Consider the following 23,195-nt stretch of genomic DNA (forward strand, 5'->3'; position numbering starts at 1 on the left):
GCCCTATTATTATTGCAGTCGGCGTGCCCCTTTAGTGTTCCAGAGTGCCCTTTTATTATTGCAGTCGGCGTGCCCCTTTAGTATTCCAGAATGCCCTTTTATTATTGCAGTCGGCGTGCCCCTTTAGTGTTCCACAGTGCCCTTTTAGTATTTCAGGGTGCCCCTTTAGTGTTCCACAGTGCCCTTTTATTATTGCAGTCGGCGTGCCCCTTTAGTATTCCAGAGTGCCCTTTTATTATTGCAGTCGGCGTGCCCCTTTAGTGTTCCACAGTGCCCTTTTAGTATTTCAGGGTGCCCCTTTAGTGTTCCACAGTGCCCTTTTAGTATTTCAGGGTGCCCCTTTAATTTGTCCCATATGTGTACTGATCGTACAGAGCGAGATAGAATCTGACATTAGATTCTTCCCGCTCTGTCTGTCGTCGAGAAATGCCCCCTACGGACTGCGCACGCGCTACAGAGCGAGTCAGAATCTGACATTAGATTCTTCCCCGCTCTGTCTCTCGTCGGATTGTGCCCCCGACGGACTGCGCAGGCGCCAACCCCTGCTGTTCTGACAAATCAGCTGGGGTGACGTCACTTACGGAGCATGCGCAGTCCGACCCGGGCACTATCCGACGGAGGTCACTCTTCGACACGACACCGGAAATGTTTTTTGAAACTGTTAACTGGATGGATTTACTTCTTTAAATGTTCCTGTTTTTATATAAATAGGATTCAATTTGTCATTTGTCCATTCTGTTCTGTTCCAAGCTATCTATATGTAAAACAAGGTTACTGACATATTTTAAAGTCATACCCGTACCAAATTAGCCTGATAATGATTTTGACAGTCTGGCGACGGGTATATAGGGACAAATTGGCCAATCGATTTGGGACTCGGTAATCATTAAAAGGTTGAGAGCCTCTGGTCTAGGCATTTGTTTATGTAGTCTCTATAGAAGGGGAAGACCGGTCAATGTAAACTCAACCACCTAGGTCATCCTAAGTGGAAGAGTGGAAACATGGAGAGGAGCAATGATAAGCCCTGCACAGCCTGGTACCTTGGCAATATTGGAATTTTCTTAATTAATCCAAAGCTTTGATGAAATAATACACAGCGCATAAATAGGTATGATAGAAAAAGTAAACAATACACACATTTCTACATATTTTGCACATTTTGCACCTTTTTCTATCATACCTATTTATGCGCTGTGTATTATTTCATCAATCACTACTAAATCGCAAGATTTTTTGAACAGCAGCATTTGTAGGTTACAAATATTAATCCATAGCGCAGGACACTCTCTCTTTTTTTGCAATCCAAAGCTTTGTTTCAAAGCTTTATTCTTTATAACATGGAATAGTTTGTGTTTTACTAATTTTCAAGAGAAATAAATAGCAAAATGGTGTACCCCCCATGCACAGCTATAGGTACTTGCGAAACTGTTATAAATGAATGATTAAAACAAATTATTTTTATCAGACATACATAAGCATATGCAATCAGTACTAGCTCTAGTCTGCAACAAGGAGTTAATTGGAGGAGGCATTGCCTTTACTTTTTCTCAGACACATTCCCACACTACAGTACTGGCAAAGTCTTTGTTGAGATATGAGATAAGTTTGTCTTCCACTCACTGAAAGTCTCTTGTGTGTCTGGACTGGATGAGAATTGTTTACGCCCTGTATCTTGCCATTCAGACTAGTACACTAGAAATGGTATAGAAATGTATTTAAATAGAAACTCTAAGGTAAGGGAAGATTGAAGTGTTAAGTGGGGTACACATTAGTAGAAAATCTGCCGAAAAATCCCGTCCGAGGTAAAATCGTACGATTTTCGGCTAGTGTGTACACAACTTTCAGCAGCCATTGTCGACATTTTCATCGAAAAAAAAAACGGAGGGACAAACACCAAAATTTTTATCGTCCGTCCCCAGACAACCAATTTTCGTTTAATGTGTATGCAGTACGTCCGTGAAAAATTGGATAAGAAACGCTGCGCATGATCTGATGTTGCCGACAACCCGGAAGTCTAGGAACAAATGTCCCAAAAAAAAAATAAAAAAATCGGACGAGAAATTTCGTGAACATTTATGTACTGTCAACTAAAAACGGTTTTGACCGCTGAGCAAGAGAGAGAAAAATCGGAGGATATTTCGTCCGATTTCCATCAAGTACGTGCCTTTAGTGTCACATACTTCTTTCGGTGGCAGCATGCATTGTGGTAACACACAATGGGGTTGATTTACTAAAACTGGAGAATGTAAAATCTGATGCAGCTCTACATAGAAACCAATCAGCTTCCAGTTTTTTTTTTTCAAAACCTAATTGAACAAGCTGAAGTTAGAAGCTGATTGATGGCCATCATGCAGAACTGCACCAGATTTTGCACTTTCCAGTTTTAGTAAATCAACTCCATTGCTCTGTGGTGCTAGTGGACCCTATTCAGTAGACCATACAAGGAAATATATTGAAATGTGGCATGCAATACTTATCCCAATGCATCAAAATTCCTCCTAGTAGTTAGTAGTCCTGTATAAAAGAATGGACCTTCACTTCTCCATACATTCTGCCTCCATGAAGATATAAAAGTGGACAAAACCTGGAGCAGCTTGTATTTACTAACAAACCTTTTTTTAAATCAGAAAACATCTTTATTGAGAGAAATTCACATCACCACAGTAAAACAGCAATACACGATTAACAAAACTTTAATGTACTTTAAATTCCAGCTAGTGTTGGTATCTAAATTGGACTTGGTATCGGCCCCCTGCAATATCCTGTACAGCAGCACTCACATGGGAAAAGGGAGGGCATGTGTTCTGTAAATGTGCTAACATGGAACATGCTGACAGGAGGTGAAAGCAAATTAACAGCGAGGTCAGCTGCTGCTGTTCTGCCGTTTAGCTTTATGGTATATATAAACCCAAAAAGAAATAAAATATGTTGCAGCTTTCTTGTCCTTAGATGTGGTGGCTGCATTAATTTTATTTTTGCAATGCAGAAAAATACATGTTGATCTAGCCAGAAACCCACCATCCTTGTAGCTTCCTGTGCACTGAGCTTAAATATCAAACAACATTATCAGCCTTCTCAGCTATCTTATGTGACATCACAACCCCTCCTTCCTATGTAATGGAGTTCAAAAGTCAAGGAGGAATTTGTAGTCCAAATAAATGAGCAACTTAGCATGGTAACTCCGCTCTTCCATAGCTACAGTACAGCAGGGGTTCCTGTGATTGGTGTGGGAGGCAACCAAATTGAAAGCCATGGGAGGCTGCCAGCTCCCCCAGCTAATCACAGGCACTCGCATTTAATCTCTCATGCAGCCATCAAAGTGATTGGGCACAGGCAGGGCTGATCACTCACATGTAATTGCTGTAGGAGCCACTGCTTTCAATTGGTCTTCCTCCTGCAACTAATTGCTTGAACCCCTGCTGGGATTCTCTCATTTAATTAGCGTGTGGGTACATTCGCAGGTGTGAATGTACCTTTAAAGTGGTTCTAAAGGCAGATGATTTTTTACCTTACTGTATTCTATGCAGTAAGGTAAAAAACCTTCTGCAACCATCTTACCCGCCCCCCCCCCCTCCCTCTAAATGCTTACTAAATACTTACCTGTTCTTAATCCAGTGATGTGCACAAGAGTAGAGGCTCTCTTTCTCTGCATTGTCTCAGATACAGCAGCAGGAGCCATTGTATGCATGAGTGACCCCATAACAAGCAGCTTGCTGGGGGGGGGGGGGGGAAGCCGGTAGCTCCAACGAGGGACCCAAGAAGAGGAGATTCAGAGCTGCTCTGTGCAAACCTATTGCACAGAGCAGGTAAGTATAACAAAGTCAAGTGGGCGACCCGTCCCAAACATGTCCCCAACCCAATAGGAGTCCCAAGCCATAGATTAAAAAACATTGCAGCAGAGAAAAGTCAAGTCATAAGGCTGGCACCACTGTGTGACCTAATTGTGTAAATCTCAGGAATGAATAGGGAGAAATAAAACTCAACTGGCAGGTAAATGAGGTCCCATATATATATATATATTACAACATTTCAACAGTTTTGTCATTGGTAAGAAACAGAACAACCTTACAAAAAGTTCTAAGGTGTCTATTTTGTGAATTCAACCACTATGTATAACAGATGTCCTCATCAGATGTACCATTATTAGAAGCCAAATATATAGATTTATAGATGAAGTTAAAGTGAATCTGATGTGTGTCTTACTTTCAATCTTCACCCTAAGCTCACATCTTCACCTAAGCTACTCAACCTACAGAACTGAGTTCCTAAAAACATCATGCACTGAACAATGATGCTGCTTTCTTGATAATTTTACCTCTTTACGAATTAATTGGCTGCATTCTCTGAAATATTGGTCCAAAAGATAGGAGGTATAGGAGGTTTCTACATTGGATGGATTAGTCTGTGTGTGTTGGAGGACTTAATAAATATTAATAAATAAATATTTCCAAGGCTTTTTACCTAGTGAGCAGTTCCCTGTTTTTTTTGGAATCTTGTATGGTCCAGGAGGTGGCTGCTTCAGTTGTGTAATGATGCTATTTTTTTGTACGAAGTTAATAAAGTCACATTTGTTTTTCTTTTCCATTCATTACAAAATTCATATATACCTGTGCACATTTAGCTCATTGTTATAATAGCATTTTTAATATTTTGTCATTTATATTTAGGCACAGAAATAAAGGGATTTTGGGGAGCAGATGGTAGTGGAATTTTAAATGCAAATAAATGATGAAATACGTTGCTCTAGCATCCTGTACATGCAAGATGTCAGAACTTTTGGAAACACTCGGCTGTCATATCATTCTACTGCTGCTGGGAAATATGATCTGTTACCCAGGAGAGAAATAATGATTATGTCATTGAAGGAATGATGATGGTAGTCGAGAAATATGCCAGGATATTTTAATTTCCATCTAATGTTACAGGCTCCTGTCAATAATAACAGTAACCTTTTACATTTTCGCCCACTGAGTCTATATCAGATGCTCTGTCCTTGGTATTAGGAAATGGAAATCTGCTTCTAAGGATTTTTATGTTCTTTATTTCTTATCTGTATTATGAGGCACTTGGTTTAGATGTTATTTCCTCTTTAGCACAGATCCCTCTGGTGATTATTACTCTCTTCCTGTATAATGGAATGGGAGCAATCCATTATTCTAACTCTCTTTGTAAAATAACCGGGGGAATCTCATACTGAATAAAATGTACGTCTCTAGCTTTTGTAGCTTCTGTACTGGCACATACTGTATGTAACTCTTAAGTGATTTTTGCAGTAGGATATCATGCAAGAACGTCAACATAAAAATACAACATGGATATACTGAATAGGCAGCTGTCGTCTTTCATTATATTTTCTGAAATGACATATAATTAAGCTTTAAAATACTGTACATTCCTCAGCAGTGACTATACAGGCATACCCCACTTTTAAGTACACAATGGGACCAGAGCATGTATGTAAAACGAAAATGTACTTAAAGTGAAGCAATACCTTTTTTAATTTCTCAATGCATGTAAATACACTAGCTTGACATGGCATTGCTCCCAAACCATATGATAAGGACACCAAGCTTGGGGAGCATGTTAAGGGGATCCAGGACTATGGCATGGTATATTACCTAGGGCAAGCTGGCTGGCCACAAAACGGATATGTTGTAGTGCTGGGTCCCCTCTCGGTGCTCCCTAAGTTTGGTATCCCTGTCACTTATGGTTTGGGAGCAGTGCCATGTCAAGCTGACCAAGATTTCCTATAAACGCCAATGTTAAAAACCGGGAGTAGTGTCATGCCAAGCTGAACAAGCTGTGTCCTTACTTGCGAGTGTATGTAAAGTGAGTGTACTTAAAGCGGGGTATGCCTGTACTGAATGGTATATTGTGATAGCAAATGAATTATACAATGCCAATAGCCTAAGGTTGCTGCTGGTGCTGCTGTAGTTCTGGATGTCATGGACTAATAATATAACACCCTGTACAGACCACAAATCTCAACTAAGTCATGAAACAATATTGTGCAGTTGTGAAGATCTGTGAATGCCCAGTTACAGTATCTCGCTTGTGCATTTGTGTGTATACAATATATATATATATATATATATATATATATATATATATATATATATATATATATGTGTGTGTCTACCATTTAAGGTTTGATTTTTTTAGCCAGTAGCTTATCTAGCTCCATTCTAATGCCTCGTACACATGCATCGATTATTGGCTGGTCCGATCAGCCGATTTTCGGCTTGTTAGTATGATACTTTCGACAACCGACTCCGACTTTTCGGCCGAAAAAAATCTGGTGTGCAGGCTATAAAATTTCTGTTGGCCGTCAACACAACGGCCGATTTTCCGTCAGTCAGTACAGATTTCGGCAGACAAAAATCTGATGAGCAAGACTGGGCATGCTCAGAGAAGAAAAAACACACGGAAAGTAAACCAGCACATGACATCACTTCTGAAGTAGATTTTTGTTGGCCGAGAAAATTCGTGTGCAGTCTAGGCACATTCCAACCAACAAAACACCACTCTGGACAAAAGTCGGCCGATCGGTCGGCCGATAATCGTTGTGTGTGTACGAGGCATTAGAATGGGAATAGGGAATGCGCATGCATATCTCTGATCACCGAATGGGAAAAAAAAAAGGATTGCTTTAGACTTTTAATTACCACCCATTGTCTATGGGCATCTTAGGACTACAGCATTTTTTTAACACACTGGATTCCACCTGCAGATGGTTTATTAGTTTGAGTATAATATTATTTTCTTCTACTCATGTCTTCTTTCTCTTGTTTTATAACACATCTCTTTTCTATTCTTATTGCAGTGGTAGCTTTGCCAGTAGTCCTTTTGGAATATATACCTTCAAATGACCTTCAGCCATGGAATTCTGTGATAAAATTGAAGTATTGGATAATGCCGATCCTCAGCTATTATGTACGGTATGTGGACAGCAACATTCCACAGAGGAAAACCATTTTTACACTTACACCGAGGAAGTGGATGATGATTTAACTTGTCACATTTGTCTTCATGCACTGGTACAACCTCTGGACACCCCATGTGGGCACACATTCTGCACCCTCTGCCTCACAAACTTCCTTATACATGAGAACTTCTGTCCTATGGATAGGAAACATGTCATGCTGCAGTCCTGCAAAAAATCCACTGTGCTAGTAAGGAACTTGTTGGATAAACTTTTGGTTGTTTGCCCCTTAAAGGAATATTGTAATGAAGTTCTTCAAAGATGTGACCTTGAGGATCACTTTCTGAACAGGTAAGTTTCATCACACTGGCAAATGATCATTTAATTCTAAAAGTTTATATAGAATTGAATAGGTTTTTAGCAAGTTTGATCAATTCATTTAGAGTTGCTGGGCCATCCTAGTACTCTCAGACCCTTAAACACGAGTACAAACATTCCAATGCACTGTGCAGTTTCTTAAAAAAAAAAAATGCTGGCCTAGGAATAGCGCCATTGTTTAAATCCTGGTGTCTTTGCAGAAGCTGTTATGCTTTTGGTTGTGTGTATTCTGACGGAGATCAGCCTCCTTCTGCTGTTTCAATGTACAGTATAAATGAGTGATCCCTGGAAGAGGAAAGTTTGACACAATGCTTCCTCCTACCTGCAGCAAAGTGATGACATCAATGCAAGATAGTATTCTCTGTGACCTTCTTAGGCAGCTTTGAGAGGTTGTGCCTTGGTGTAGTCATTTGGCTTTGGCACAGGAACTGCTTGGTAAAGATAAATGGTGCCATTTTTTTATATGAGTGGTTGCTGTATATTGTTAGTCATTTATTTATGCAGTTGTGTAAATTTACTCATAGGCCTGCCTTTACATGTTTTGGGAGATACTGAGATCTGCTCTGTTTCTCTAGATCAGGATTCTCCAAACTATATTCCATGGGCCACATCTGGTCTTCTACAAGATTTTATCTGGCCCACAGCAAGGGTCTGTGGCATATACTCAATGTGCATAGATTGAGGTTTAAGGTCAGCAGATGCTGTCTGTGGTCTCTGCTTCTGATGTAAGGGTGACCCGGATATAAGGGGGTACTGTTGGGGTCCCTGATGTAAGAGGGGGACTGAATGGGACCCTAATGTAAGATAGGACTCTGATGGTAAGGTCAGCAGACACTCTCTGTGGTCTCTGCTTCTGATGTGAGGGGGACCCTGATATAAGGGGGTACTGGTGGGGTCCCTGATGTAAGGGGGGGCTGAAGAGTACCCTCATTTAAAGAAGGACTCTGATGGTGACACTGATGAAAGGAGGACTCTGATTGGGACCCTTCTGTAAGGGGGACTTTGATGTAAGGGGTTGACCTGATGGGGAACCTAATGTAAGGGAGTACTCTGATGGGGTCACTGATGTAGGAGTGGACTCTGATTGGGACCCTGAAGCTAGGGTGGACTCTGATGGGAACCCTGATACAAGGATGGACTCTAATGTAAGGGGGACCCTGATTAAATGGGGACTTTAATGGGGTCTCTGATGTAAGAGAGGCTCTGATCAAGTGTTTTTTCCCTGCAAATATTTGTAAAAGTATACAGTGTGACCCTTGTACTAAACAATTTGGGGACCCCTGATCTAAATTATTCAGGTATTGGTTCACCTGGATAAAACTGCAGGAATTACCCTAAGCAGCCAATAAATTATGTACTTGTTTTCTCAATGCAAATAGAAACTAAAACTCTACAGCCGTGGCCAAAGATTTTGAGAATGACACAAATAATTATTTTCACAAAGTCTGCTGCTTCAGTGTTTTTAGATATTTTTGTAGGATTTTACTATGGTACACTGAAGTATAATTGCAAGCATTTCATAAGTGTCAAAGTTTATTCAAAGAGTCAATATTTGCAGTGTTGACCCTTCTTTTTCAAGACCTCTGCAATTTGCCCTGACATGCTGTTATTTAACTTCTGGGCCACATGCTGACTGATGGCAACCCATTCTTGCATAATCAATGCTTGGAGTTTGTCAGAATTTGTGGGGTTTTTTTATATTCACTTGCATCTTGAGGATTGACCACAAGTTCTCAATGGGATTAAGGTCTGGGTATTTTTTTGGCCATGGACCCAACATTTTGAGGTTTTGTTCCCCAAGCCACTTAGTTATTCCTATTGCCTTTTGGCAATGTGCTCCATCATGCTGGAAAAGGCATTGTTCATCACCAAACAGTTCTTGGATGTTGGGAGAAGTTGCTTTGATTCTAAAATGACTTTACCCCAGTCCTCAGCAGTCCAATCCCTGTACCTTTTGGAGAATATCAGTCTGTCCCTGATGTTTTTCCTAGAGAGAATTGGCTTCTTTGTTGCCCTTCTTGACACCAGGCCATCCTCCAAAAGTCTTCTCCTCACTGTGCGTGCTGATTCACTTTCACCTGCCTGCTGCCATTCCTGAGCAAGCTCCGCACTGATGGTGCCCGGATCCTGCAGCTGAACCAACCGTAGGAGACTTTCCTGGCGCTTGCTGGACTTTCCTGCGCACCCTAAAGCCTTCTTCACAAATGCAGTGGAAATGTTTTTTTATGGTTTTAAGTTCATTTATATGGTAAAGAGGGATTTTGCCATTTATTGCAATTCATCTGATCACTCTTCATAACATTCTGAAGTATATGCAAATGACCTTCATAAAACTAATAAAAAATTTAAAAAATTTGTGTCATTCTCAAAACTTTTGGCCACGGCTGCAGATTGGTTACAAAGAGAATCTTTTTTTGTTCATTTTCACCATATTTCAGAAATCAACTACAGAGTATCATGTATCACAAAAGTGAATTTCTAGAAAAAAGCTTGTAAATACTGTTAACAAATAAAATTGAAATAAATGTTTCCTGGAGCTCAGCATGTATTTTCCTGTGTATAACACACACGTATGTCGGAAGTAGGATCACTTTTTTTGTGAGTTATTTCATAATATTACCTTTATCTTATTTATGGTTGTAATTATCTCTCATATAAGCAGACTCCTGGGAAATGTAAAGTAAGCTGCTTCCTTACAGTCAGTTTATTTGTGTTTATTGCATGTTCATTACCGACAGGATGCGAGCCTGCCAAACAGATAATGCAGCAGAGTGTATACTTGTAGTAAGGATTAGCTGTAAAGAGAAAGAATAGTGCTCACTAAATCCTTGCACCACAGAGGGATCTATGTGTGGTTTGCATGTGGTTACATTAGCGTGCTATGCAGCACCTGCTTTGTGTTAGGTACAGATTCTACAATGGTGCATCTATTTTACTTCAAAAGTACTTAAAACAGAGAAGCAGTAATGCTCTATAGGAAATACAATCCCATTTGATATACCGGATGTTTTTTTTTTTTTTTGGATAAATGTATATCTATCTGGATAATGTCTGCATATTATACATTTCTCTCTTTATAATTACATATCTGGTATGGGCATAACAATGTAGCACTGCCCCTTGAGGACTGCCAGATTTCAAATTTTCGGGTCCCACTGAGTTACCATCAGCAGCCTTCATATGCACAGTCTCTCACTTATCATCCCCGGCTCGCTCCAGTAGCCAGTCCAGGGGTATGTGGCTGTTTCTGTGTTTTATTATAAATTAGGGGTTAAAGAAGGGATTAGTGGGATACTCTGAATTAACTATTCACAATGTTGGAGGACCTCTATCTTTAGATACAGGCAGGCTGTTGACTCACCCTGCCACTGAAGTGAATCTAGTTTTGAGTCTCTTTCTTAAGACGACTTGATGAACTATCTATTATCTTCAGGACACTCTCCTCAGTACCTCTCTCTTGACTGCCGACACCCGCTTACTGACTATCCTACTCCTGGTGTGGCCCCCCTCAGGTCAGGCCCCATTGACACGAGCCCCTGTACTCACAATACAATTTTCCCAGGGTCTCCAGTGTCTCCCCTCCAGTGAGCTCTCCTAGACCTCTGGGTTCAGCTCCGTTCCTCTGGCCCTCAGGACGACTCCTGCGACCACGTGCCACTGCTACAGAGGAGGAGATAGCCGCCCCCTTCCCTGCAGGACTTTGCTCTCCAGCCAAAGACCCAGCAGCACACGTGCTCCTGGGTTTTATACAGTATCCCAGAATGCACTGAGGCGACCCACCTCTGCCAATAAACAGGACTCTATCAAAGCCTATGCATCCATTTGTCAGGTTTCCTCCCACTGTCCAACATGCCTCCCTATTGGATCAGTGTGAAACACTCTCTAGACACAATGAATCGCATACTGAGCACAATGAGCAGACCTCACTAACAGATCCTGCTCTCTGGTAAGCAAAGAGCAATATAGATTTGCCTGCAGCCCCTCTAGTAAGTAGACAGAGTCAAAAACTATACTCTCTCACTCTCTACCTAGGAGGGTGCTACAACTATAAAAGAAGAACCCTTAGAGCAAAACCATTATATGGCTCATTCTGCAAATTGTGCATTCATTCTAAAAAAAATTCTAGTACCAGTGTGTATTGTAACTGTAATGTCGGCCTTCATTTTGTAAAGCACTGCACAAACTATTGACGCTATATAAATCCTGTATAGTAATAATAACAGTACGAAATATTGTAAATATTTATATTATTTTTTAATATTTGACAAATACTATTGCTGCCTGAATTATGCATAATGCAGCCACATTTGTCTGGGCCCTCTGTTCTGGTGGGAGCCATAGCCATCACATGACCTAAAAACATGAACATGGATGAAGGGTCTAGGTGGGGGTTGAAGAGTGAAAAACTTAAAGCGGGACTTCAGGAATTATCTTTTTCCCCAAACTTACAGTGGTCCAACTTGGATTGATGTAAGTATCCATATCTTATATCTGGAGGGTAGGGATGTGGAAAATTGCTGGAGTATTCCGGCTTCCGTGGCTCTCCTCTATAGGGAGTTGCTCCCCCGACAGCATCATCATTTGGAGAATGTATTTTTTTTTTTCAATGGCATTATTTTATTGGATGAAGTAGAGATTGTGATGTCATCCGTCTGCCTCATTCCTTATAGGCAGTGAGACAGGATATCATAGGAATTGGCCTATACAAATGTGTGGGGGAGTCGGAACAGCCCAGCATTCAGGAATAAAATAGTGTATTACCGCTTGCTGCAGGTATGTGGAACTCCAGATATGTGCATTTCATACCTGCAGCAGCCTTTTTTTTAAACTCTAGACATGCAGCCATTTCATAGAAGACACATAATTTTAGGATTATTTATAGATGGATCGTTATTATTACTGCACAGATACGGTAACGATAACTGTTAAAATAACAGAAATTTCAAATACAATAATTAATGCAAAACAATTAATAGTCATACAAGCATTGTCATAACTGACTGGCAATTAATTCTTGTTCAGTGTCCAAGGTTCCTTTATAAACATACAAGCTACTTTCATGTCACTGAAGGTGACACATTTGTATCATTGTGCATTGCATGCCAGTGCCACTGTTGGCATGCTCACTCATTGTAGGGCCTTTAGTGGATCAGAATGATAAGCAGAGATGCATTTGGAAGCAGCAAACTATTCATTTTTAATAATAAAAAAACAAATTTTTCCTACAGTACTCTGGTAGTGTATAAGGGGGTGGGGGGCAAGGTTTTATATTGCAGGGAACAATCAACTACATCTGGTATGGCGGTACCAGCTCCCTGTTTAAATAACAGGATGTTTTGGGAAAAAATGCAGACATGGCAGCAAAAATGATCAAACCTGCAATCTGGCAGTCCTGGCATTTGCCAGAATGCAAGGTATGTTTTTAAGCTTTGTACACTGATATGACCACCTAGGATTTCAATAGCCTCCATATACAATATATTTCCAAAAGTATTGGGATGCCTGCCTTTACACGCACATGAACTTTAATGGCACCCCAGTCTAAGTCTTTAGGATTCAATATTGAGTTGTCCCACCCTTTGCCAGTCAAGTTCCTCCACCCCAAACTCGCTCATCCATGTCTTTATGGACCTTTCTTGAGCAGTCATTTTGGAACAGGAAGGGGCCATCCCCAAACTTATCCCACAAAGTTGGGGGCATGAAATTGTCCAAAATGTCTTGGTATGCTGACGCCTTAAGATTTCCCTTCACTGGAACTAAGGGGCCAGGCCCAACCCCTGAGAAACCACACCACACCATAAACCCCCCATACACAAAGAAAGGTCCATAAAGACACTGATGAGTGAGTTTGCAGTGGAGGAACTTGACTGACCTGCACAGAATCCTGACCTCAACCCAATAAAACATCTTTGGGATGAATTTAAGCGGAGACTGCGAGCCAGGCCTTCTTGTCCACTGTGCCTGACCAGAGGAGTTGAAGCTGTTATAGCTGAAAAGCGTAAGCCAACTCAATATTGAACCCTACAGACTAAGAATGGAATGTCATTAAAGTTATGTGCGTGTAAAGGCAGGCGTCCCAATACTTTTTTTCTGGCTGCCAGTAAAAATGCTGGCAGTTGGCAACAGTGACGCACAGGCATGAACCTGCTCTTAATGCCCAGGAGACAATTGGCTAATAACTCATTTACCAGCCTTGCCCCGGAAGTCTATCATGGAATATTAAAAGTCTTACCTTTGATGATCGCAGTAGTCAGATTGCAAACATTCCAATACTAGCCTGAGGTCCATCTCACCAGTAAAGACTATTCTACCATTTAAATTGTCCAATAGCGCCATACACACACACAATAATAGCAGGATCACTGCCAACACATTAACAAGTGAGAAACATAACACATTACGGCCTTAAAAATATTGTCATGCTGTTAAGTGTGCTGGTGATGTCAGATAGGATTTTTTTTTATCTCGTGTTTGCAGGTATTCAGAGAAACCTGCGTCATTGTTTCTGTTGTACCTTTGAGCCAATCCCGTCTGCTCCAGTTTCAGATTGCTTAATACTTTCCTGTATTTTTCATATTCATGTTATGTTTTCATGTCATACCCATGGCAACAACCAAGTAGTTATCGTATCATCTGACTATCATTTAACATCTATGAGTAACCTCAAGTGCATATTTCATATTACAGGTTTTCTAGAGGAGATGTAGCATATAGTATATAGGTGTTGAAACTCGGTTGCAAAGAATTGTTTTGGTGCTTAGCTATTATCTATGCCAGTATCATTGTGATATTGGTAATTTGATTCTGTCAGTTAGAACGAGGCTTAGGTTGTGAGTAGATCTATACCCAACCTCTACAATACCATATACTGTTGTATATGTTTAGTAGGTTCATGTATTTTCTAAAGTCTTTCTTTTTTTTCCACTATTATGATCCTTGATAGTCCTGCCAATAGGGTCATTTTTTAGGCTCTTGCTGTTATGGAGTGACAACTATTTCCCAATTGTGCTCTTGTGTTACCCTTTTGCATGTGCTTTCAAGAGAGACAACATGCGACTATGATGACCACATTATGTAGGCCCATTGTGAAGTTGCCACCATTACTAACAATAATGTGCAGCTGACACTGGAGTGTGTGCATGTAGACAGAATGTTGCTGAAAATGGCTAAAGAAGAACAGCAGCACTAACATTTAAGGGCTAGTTCACACCATATGCAGTCCAGTGTGTTTTTTTTCTGCATCAAAAATGCATGGAAAGTAGGTTATATGGTTTCCAATGGCAAAGTTTATACCAGTGCGGTCAGTTCCAGGGCATTCCAGTTCTGGAAAAAAGTAGAACATGCTGCAGTTTTTCTGCACTGAACTGTACTGGAGCATGGTAAAATGCATAAAAAATGCACCTGAATGCACTGGAACGCATCAAAAATGCACTAGGCCCCAGTACAGTGGAAAAAACTGGGTCCCTGCCCCTTACCACGTGATCAGCTATCAGCCAATGACAGCTGATCATGTGATGTAAACCGCACCCGGCAATCAGTTTTTTTTTCTCCTCACCCCACCAATGCCATCTACCAGTACCACCTATCAGTGCCCACCAGTGTAACCTATCACTGCCCATCAATGCCACCTATCAATACCCATCAGTGCCACCTATTTATTTATTTATTTCAGGTTCTTATATAGTGCTGTCAATTTACACAGCGCTTTACATATACATTGCACATTCACATCAGTCCCTGCCCTCAAGGAGCTTACAATCTAAGGTCCCTAACTCACATTATTACATACATAGTTGGGCCAATTTTTTTTAATACAGGAACCAATTAACCTACCAGCATGTCTTTGGAGTGTGGGAGGAAATCGGAGTACCCAGAGAAAACCCACGCAGGCACAGGGAGAACATACAAACTCCAGGCAGGTAGTGTCGTGGTTGGGATTCGAACCAGCGACCCTCTTGCTGCTAGGTGAAAGTGCTAACCACTACACCACTGTGCTGCACCTATCAGTGCCAATAAGTGCCCCATCATCAGTGCTACCTATCAGTGTCACCTACCAGTGCCTATCATTTCCCATCAGTGCCCATCAGTGCCACCTATTAGTGCCCATCAGTGCCCTTCAGTGCCACCTACCAGTGCCCTTTAGTGCCGCCCATCAGTTCCCATTGGTGCCACCCATCAGTGCCACCCATCAGTGCCCGCCAGTGCCACCATATCAGTGCCCATCAGCGTCACCTATCTGTGCCCATCAGTGCAGCCTATCAGTGCTTATCAGGGCCCATCAGTGCCGCCTCATCAGCGCACATCAATAAAGGAGAAAAATTATCTGTTTGCAAAATTTTATAACAAACTATAAAAATTGTTTTTTGTTTCTTTTTCAAAATTGTTGGTATTTTTTTTCGTTTGTTCAGCAAAAAATAAAAACCCCAGTAGTGTTTAAATGCCACCAAAAGAAATCTCTATTTGTTTGAAAAAAATGATAAAAATTTCATTTGAGTACAGTGTTGCATGACCGTTCAATTGTCATTCAAAGTGCGACAGCGCTGAAAACTGAGAATTGGCTTGGGCAGGAAGGGGGGTTTAAGTGCCTAGTAGGCAAGTGGTCAATACATTTGTAGGTTGCATATAATATAAAGGTGTACGTTTATGAAACTGAGATTTTTTTTATCAGTTCATTTCTCGGCAGTTCTCAGAGGAAAATGATCTCCTCTGGTACCCTATGTATGAAACTAAGAACTATAGTTCTCACAGGAAGAACAGAGGAGAAGTTTTTCCTCTGAAAATGGCTGAGATCTGTGTACAAGTGAATGGGCTGCCTGTAATCTCATTAACATTGCGAAGTTACAGTATGACTAAATCACTGAAACACTCTGGTGCCCGTTTAATATTCAGTGGTAAATTACCACTGCTGAGTACATGGGCTTTCTCAGAGGAGACCCCTACCTCATGTTAATAAAATAATTAGCCCCCTACACAAAATATATACAGTCTCTCACAAAAGTGAATACACCTCTCACATTTTTGTAAATATTTTATTATATCTTTTCATGTGACAACACTGAAGAAATGACACTTTGCTACAGTGTAAAGTAGTGAGTGTACAGCTTGTATAGCAGTGTAAGTTTGCTGTCCCCTCAAAATAACTCACAGCCATTAATGTCTAAACCGCTGGCAACAAAAGTCAGTACACCCCTAAGGTAAAATGTCCAAATTGGGCCCAAAGTGTCAATATTTTGTATGACCACCATTTATTTTCCAGCACTGCCCGGTATACATGTAGTCAGAATGTGGCTGAAATAAGTCTTCAGGAAATCTACAACACTAACACAATTTTTTTAAAGGGAAAACAGTATTTTATTGTTAAAAATTAAATTTGTTCAAAATATACAGTGCTTTAGCAGTATGCAGGCCAGGCTGCATGCTCAAATAGGGGTCTAGTATGGATTTGGGGGGGGGGGGGCTCACACTTTTTTCCTATTTTATTCTTTCCCCATTAAATTTCATACCAGACCTGTTGGATTCCTCCAAAAAAGGCAAAGGATAACTCCCTAAAAATACATATCTTTAAATCAAAGAGGACCCCATGCAAAAAAAGGCACAAGGTCCTAATTGACATCCATACTAGACCCTCATCAAGGATAAGGGTCTGGTATACATTTTTGGGGGGAAACACATGCCATTTTTTTTTTAATGTAGGTTCCCCATTGCCATCTACATCAGAGGGTAAGGCTCTGGTATAGATGAAGGGAATTCCTGGCTGCTTTGTTTACAAACAGAAGTACTGGAAGTCTAGGCTACCAAGGTTGCAGGTACTTGGGGGCAGTGGTTTGAAATCCATAGCAAAAAAAAGGTCCTTTTTATTAAATGTCTTTAGCAAACTAAAGCTGGCCATAGATGGATCAAAATTTGGTGAGCTCAGCAGGGGCCTGACTGAATTTCTATCCATGTGGGGCCACTCCCACTCAACAGAAGTCGATCTAACAATCAACTACTATCAAACTGACTTGGAACATTTTTCACGATCAGTGGTTACAACCAATAGGCTGCAGACACTGGTCAGTGTATTCTGATAGTCATCAGTCCCAGCTGTCAGAATAAAATGGCACAGCAGGGACGATTCCTCCATCCACCCTGACCGTGTGAATGGAGAAATCTGTTCTTTTTGCCCACTGTCTGAACAAAAAAAAAATGGTCCATCAATGGGCAGCCCAAATTTCATTCAGTTATGGTTTTCATCAATTTGAAGCTAAACATTGCAATAACATTTTTAAATATGTGTTGACTGGAAATACTACTTTGCCTTACAACTCGGAGAATATTTATTGAAGGTGTGTCTTCTCAAATAATGTGCCAATGCTAGAAATGTACAAAGCTTATCACATAAAATAATTGTCGGTGTGGCATCATGTGGTCTTGGTATTTGTCTTCTAATGAGCCATAACACATGTTAGCATAAGGAACTGACCCAGAAAATGAAGAGTAGACATCCAGAACACGTGCAGGAACACAACTGGAAAAATATCTTCTAGCCTGAAGGCAAATGACGTTAAATTACTATCAATGAATATAATCCTTGCTCTAAGAGCACGGCATAGCTGGAAAACGGGCTATTTTTAGTTGCTCACTAACCTAGCCTGATTATTGTTACAACTGTATGCCTGCAGATCCAAATACACAAAGAATTTCAATACCCTACACATATCATTACACAAAAGATTAGCCAGTTGCAAGTAGCAGTTCCCATCACCTAAAATGCATGGATGGAACTCTTCACACAGCTGCTGGCTCTAAGATTTTCTATCTCTCTCTTTTTTTTTTTTTTACAGTATTTTCCTCCCCATAGCTTATCAAGGAATAAAAGCATCCGGTGTATGTAAATTCACAGCTCCATAGGACACCACTGGCTGTTTGCGAAAGAATTATTTCAGGATGGATGGCTTACACATCATACTATCTTTCTCAGTGAAAAGAATGTTCCCCAAAGACCAGAACTGAGGTCATTGCCGAGGCAATCTGCCTGCTTGTGTTTTCTTGAAGATAACAAAAGAATTCTGACTAAGATCATGTCCTTGTTTATTAATATGAGCCATCCGCTTGCCTTTGGATGCTCCATAAAGCGTTTGGTTTATGCAGCCATCATTTTCAATAAGAGAATATTTAAAGCCAAACTCCTGGAAGACTTAGGGAGCAGAATTTCATACAGTTAAAGAAACCTATAGTAGGACCTCTCCTTCTGAAAAAGCTAGGCCTCGTACACACTGCTATTTTTTTTTTTTTTTGTTCAACCAAACCTAACAGCTTAAGCCAGAGCCGCTGTACTAACAATCAGATGTTGGTACAGTGATCTCCCCAGCTGTGCTATTGTGTTCTGACAGGGGGATACCCCCCAGACCCTCCCGCCAGAACACTAGAGCCAGTGTTCTTAGCCATTGGCTGAGAGCGCCAACTGGGAGGAGCCAGTCAACAGACGTTTCCGGTCATGACCCTTCGACAGAGAACAGCCGAACAGCCAGCTTCTGTCAGGCCTGCTGCCATACGCACGGGCCGAATGTCAACCAGTTTTTATTGAACCGACTGATGCTGCCCAACATTTGGCCCATGTGTACTAGGCTCTAGTTGACTATAGTTGTTTTGGCTTCAAAGCAGAGTCTCCTACCTGGGACAAGTAGAGAGCTAAGACTTTCCATCTTTTTCAGACACGCACTTACTGCATTTTGATATTTCTTTAGGGGTATTGAAGCCAGACCCAAACAGAACAATAACATTTTCAAAAGGAGTTAAGTAATGACAGCCACCCTTTTTCTTTACTGACACTTACTTTATGTAGTCATTAAAAAATCATTAAAGCCCAACTGAATATTTCATTTAAACCCACTGAAAATATTCAAGGTGCTTTAAAACAAATAGTGTTAGCAAAGTCTTACGTTTTGTTTTGTTAACCCCTTTACAACCCCCTAACACGATCGGTCAAACGTTTTTTTTTTGTTTGCCACCGAGTAGGTGAAAGGAGGGTTCCTCAGTGTGTGACATTGACTGTGAAATATGGAGGAGGAAGCACGAGGGTCTGGGGCTCTTTTGCCGTATCCAGAGTTGGCAACTTGCACAGAATAAGAGGCACTCTGAACCAAAACTATTACTTTAGCTTCTCCTATTCCACTGTCCCTGAGCATAAGAAGCTATTAGCTTCTGAGCCTAATTATAAACTATTTGTAGATTCTTCCTGACTGTCTACATAGCCTTTGTGAATTACAGTTTGTGTTCTCTCTGTGGAGTTGCCAAAGGCCAAGTCCACTGGCACTGGGGCCTCTCTCCTGAACACGAGCATATAAGTAGAGAACCAATCACATCACCTTTGCTTGTGTTCTGTTGTACTTCAAAATCAAGAACTTGAGAATGGGGTCATTTTTTTCAGCAGGGGTGAAACTCCGGCTCACATAGATGGCCGACTCTTTAGATGTCTGCTGTGTAGTTGATACAATACTCCATTGAGTCCCTATCTACTTACATCCACATGCAGTTAGTTGATCCACGCAGTGTCAGCATAGGCAAAGACTAGGGTGTAAGTCAGGCTCCATTTTAGCTGTTGGAAAGCTTGTTTACATTGGTTGGATCACACTTCCTGTATTGACTCCCAGGGCTTGCTGGGCCTTTTGTCTTCATATGCCTGGTTTGGCAACTTCAAGTCTTCTTTCTCTAATCCTCATTAGTCCAGTTGACCAGCAAGATGTCTTGGTGAATCCCTCCATTACCTTTTTTTTCTGTCTGTTCTGAGGATGCATGAAAATCTAGTGGTATCCACTCATTAGGTCCAGCACACTGAGCCACTTTGCCCCAGATAGACATTGTAGTATGACTTCTTTTCATGGGGTGGTATACTAGTCTGGAATGGTCCTTCAATTGAGGGTGCAATAGTCAGTACACATGCAGATGAAGCCATTCTTCTTTGGGATGGCGACTGCGGGAGAAGCATATGGGCTCCTGCACTCAGTTGACCCCAGTTTTCTTCAACTCTCGGATATTTTAGATCCCCTAATGGAATTCAACAACACTTCACCCTGAATGTCTTACTATAGATGAATGTAACGCTGGGTACTCTTTGCACATCCCACACCAAACTCATTCTTTGAGAATAGTTCATGACATCTCAGTAGCAGGTTTTATAATCTGTTTTTCCATTCTGATAACACAGGAGTGTTCACTGGATAGAAATTATCTGCAGGGATCTCTCCTTCAGTTCTTCCCACCAAAACAGATAGGTTCACTAGTAGGGTTGAGCGAACACCTAGATGTCCGTGTTCGACGGGTTCGGCCGAACTTTAAAAAAAAGTCCGGGTCCGTGTCCCGGACTTTTACCGAACTTTTCCCGGACACCGAACCCCATTGAAGTCAATGGGGACCCGAACTTTAAGGCACTAAAATGGCTCTAAAACACCAAAGGAAAGGGCTAGAGTGCTGCAAATGGCAGCAAAACGTAATTAAGAGCATGGCAAGTGCTCTGCAAACAAATGTGGATAGGGAAATAACTTAAAACAACAAAAAAAAACAGAAAAATAAAACAATGTTCTTCTTCATCTCTGAAGGACGAGGCCCATATGGAGTAGGAGGGAGGTTGAGGTGGTGGTGGATGTGGCGGTGACTAGACATATGCCGGTTTTCGGTAATTCGATATATCGCGGTATTGCATAGCCACGGTATTGTTATTGTGGCATTTTTAAAATACCGAGTTTCTCTGTCAAGTCTGCCTGACTTGTGAATTGATACATTTCAGTGAGCTGGATGACTCATTCACTCACTCAGCTAACACCTTTCAGCATTAAGTCTCCTAACTATAAACAAAAATGATTACATTTGTATCTTTTCCTTCCCTCTGCCAGGGAGAAAGGAAGTTTAACCTCTTAAAGACTGGATCTTTTTCTGACACTTGCTGTTTGCAAGTTAAAATCAGTTTTTTTTTTGCTAGAAAAGTACTTAGAACCCCCAAACATTTTATATATTTTTTTAGCAGAGACCCTACAGAATAAAATGGCGATTGTTGTAATATTTTATGTCACACTGTATTTGCGCAGCAGTCTTTCAAACGCAATGATTAGACTTTAATGAATAAAAAAAAAAAAAAAAACGTAACAGTAAAGTTATCCCAATTTTTTTTTTTTTTGTTACACAGAGAATCGTGAGAGAATCGTGATCTTTATTCCAAGCTAAAAAATCGTGATTCTCATTTTGGCCAGAATCGTGCAGCTCTAATAAATATATATATACACACACACACGCCTAGCAGCCCACATTACATTATTATATAGCCATCAAGCAGTGTCTGGCCTACCTGGTGATGACTGGTCCTGGCGCTCTGATCCGATGGCCTGGTCTTTAAAGGGGCAAATCCTTGCGATCCAGAAGTGGTTAAACCTGCAGGAGGACCGGTGTTTTTATCTATTAATGACTTTACTATTGCTTTAGGCCTGGTTCACATGTATGCGGGTTGGTGGTTCACATGTATGCGGGTTGGCGGTTCACATGTATGCGGGTTGGCGGCCCACATTTGCACAGGCATAGCAGCCCATTGATTTGAACGGGCTGCTATGCCCTCATTTTCCGCAGAAAAAAGGTGCATGCAGCATTTTTTTTAAATTCAGTGGCCTTGAAATCCATCCTGCTTTTGCACCATGCGACTAACCTGCAGTTCCTGCTCTGGCAAGCTTTCTGCATTTTTTGTATACGTGGGCACGGCATTTAAAAATAAACAGTTTGCGTGTGCAGCAACGGCAGGTAAGTCGCATGGTGCAAAAGAAGGATGGATTTCATGGCCACTGCATTTTTTTAAATTCTGCATGCACCTTTTTTCAGCTGAAAACGCAGGCATAGCAGCTCAAGCCCATTCACATCAATGGGCTGCTATGCCTGTGCAAATGTGGGCCCCCAACCCGCATACATGTGAACCAGGCCTAAAGCAATAGTAAAGTCATTAATAGATAAAAACACCGGTCCTCCTGCAGGTTTAACCAATTAATGACTTTACTATTGCTTTAGGCCTGGTTCCCCTAAATTCAGCAATGAAATTGAAGTGAGGTGGAAATTTAATAATTTAAATTTAATAATAGAATACCGTGATAATACCGTATACCGTGGCAAAACCTTAATCAATTAATCGCAGCATGAAAATCTGATACCGTCACAAGCCTAGCGGTGACATAGGCGTGCGCACAGGGTGTGCTGGGCACACCCTAATCACCTAGGGCACATAGCAATGCCAGTGAGGAGATGGGAAAGATCTCCCTGGGACCTGCTCTGCTCTATTTCTCCTTGCCTACAGGTACATGGCCCCGATACATTACTCTCCCTGCTGGCAAACACATGCATGTGTATTTCAACTTTGGGGTGCACACCTTAATGCAATAGGCTGCGCACACCTATGGGCGGTGTAGGTGGAAGCGGCGGTGGAGGAGGACCAGGGCCGGATTAACAGCATCATGGGCTTGGTGCTGAGGATTTTGAAGGGCCTTAAGGGCCGTGCCTTGCCATGCACCCAGAGGAGGAAGGGTGCAGCCATGCATGCCTAATTCAACATGGGATGCTGTCTCTGAAGCCCATAAACACATCCATGCATCGCCAACTGTCCCTCCTTGTCCGGCCTTCACGCTGTGTGGGGAGGTTCTGAGGGTGCTGCCTGGGGAAGCGAGCATAGAAGCCAGACTTCTGTGTTTACAAGTGACAGAAGAGCGGTAACAGTGAATATGGCCAACCCGGGGCCTATATAAAAGGTAGGGGCCTGGAGCTGCAGCTCCAATAGCCCCTACATTAATCTGGCCCTGAGGAGGAGGACGAGGTAGCCAACACTGCTTCTTTTCAAAAATTTTAAATGAGGGTACACCCCAAAAGAGTGAGAAAGAGCAAAAATGGA

General features: G+C 41.4%; 1 protein-coding gene across 2 annotated transcripts in view; it reads left to right on the top strand.

The window, feature by feature from the left end:
* Positions 1–23,195, top strand: part of LNX1 (ligand of numb-protein X 1) — a 282,665-nt gene that overhangs the window by 22,482 nt on the left and 236,988 nt on the right. For both annotated transcript variants that reach the window (XM_082256708.1, XM_082256709.1), the window contains exon 2: positions 6,824–7,273. In XM_082256708.1, coding sequence (XP_082112834.1) covers positions 6,879–7,273 — 395 coding nt within the window. In that variant the 5' untranslated portion in view covers positions 6,824–6,878. The remainder of the gene's footprint in view (positions 1–6,823; positions 7,274–23,195) is intronic.

The sequence above is a fragment of the Pelophylax lessonae genome, assembly GCF_965119305.1.
Source record: "Pelophylax lessonae genome assembly, chromosome: 1".
Classification (NCBI taxonomy): domain Eukaryota; kingdom Metazoa; phylum Chordata; class Amphibia; order Anura; family Ranidae; genus Pelophylax; species Pelophylax lessonae.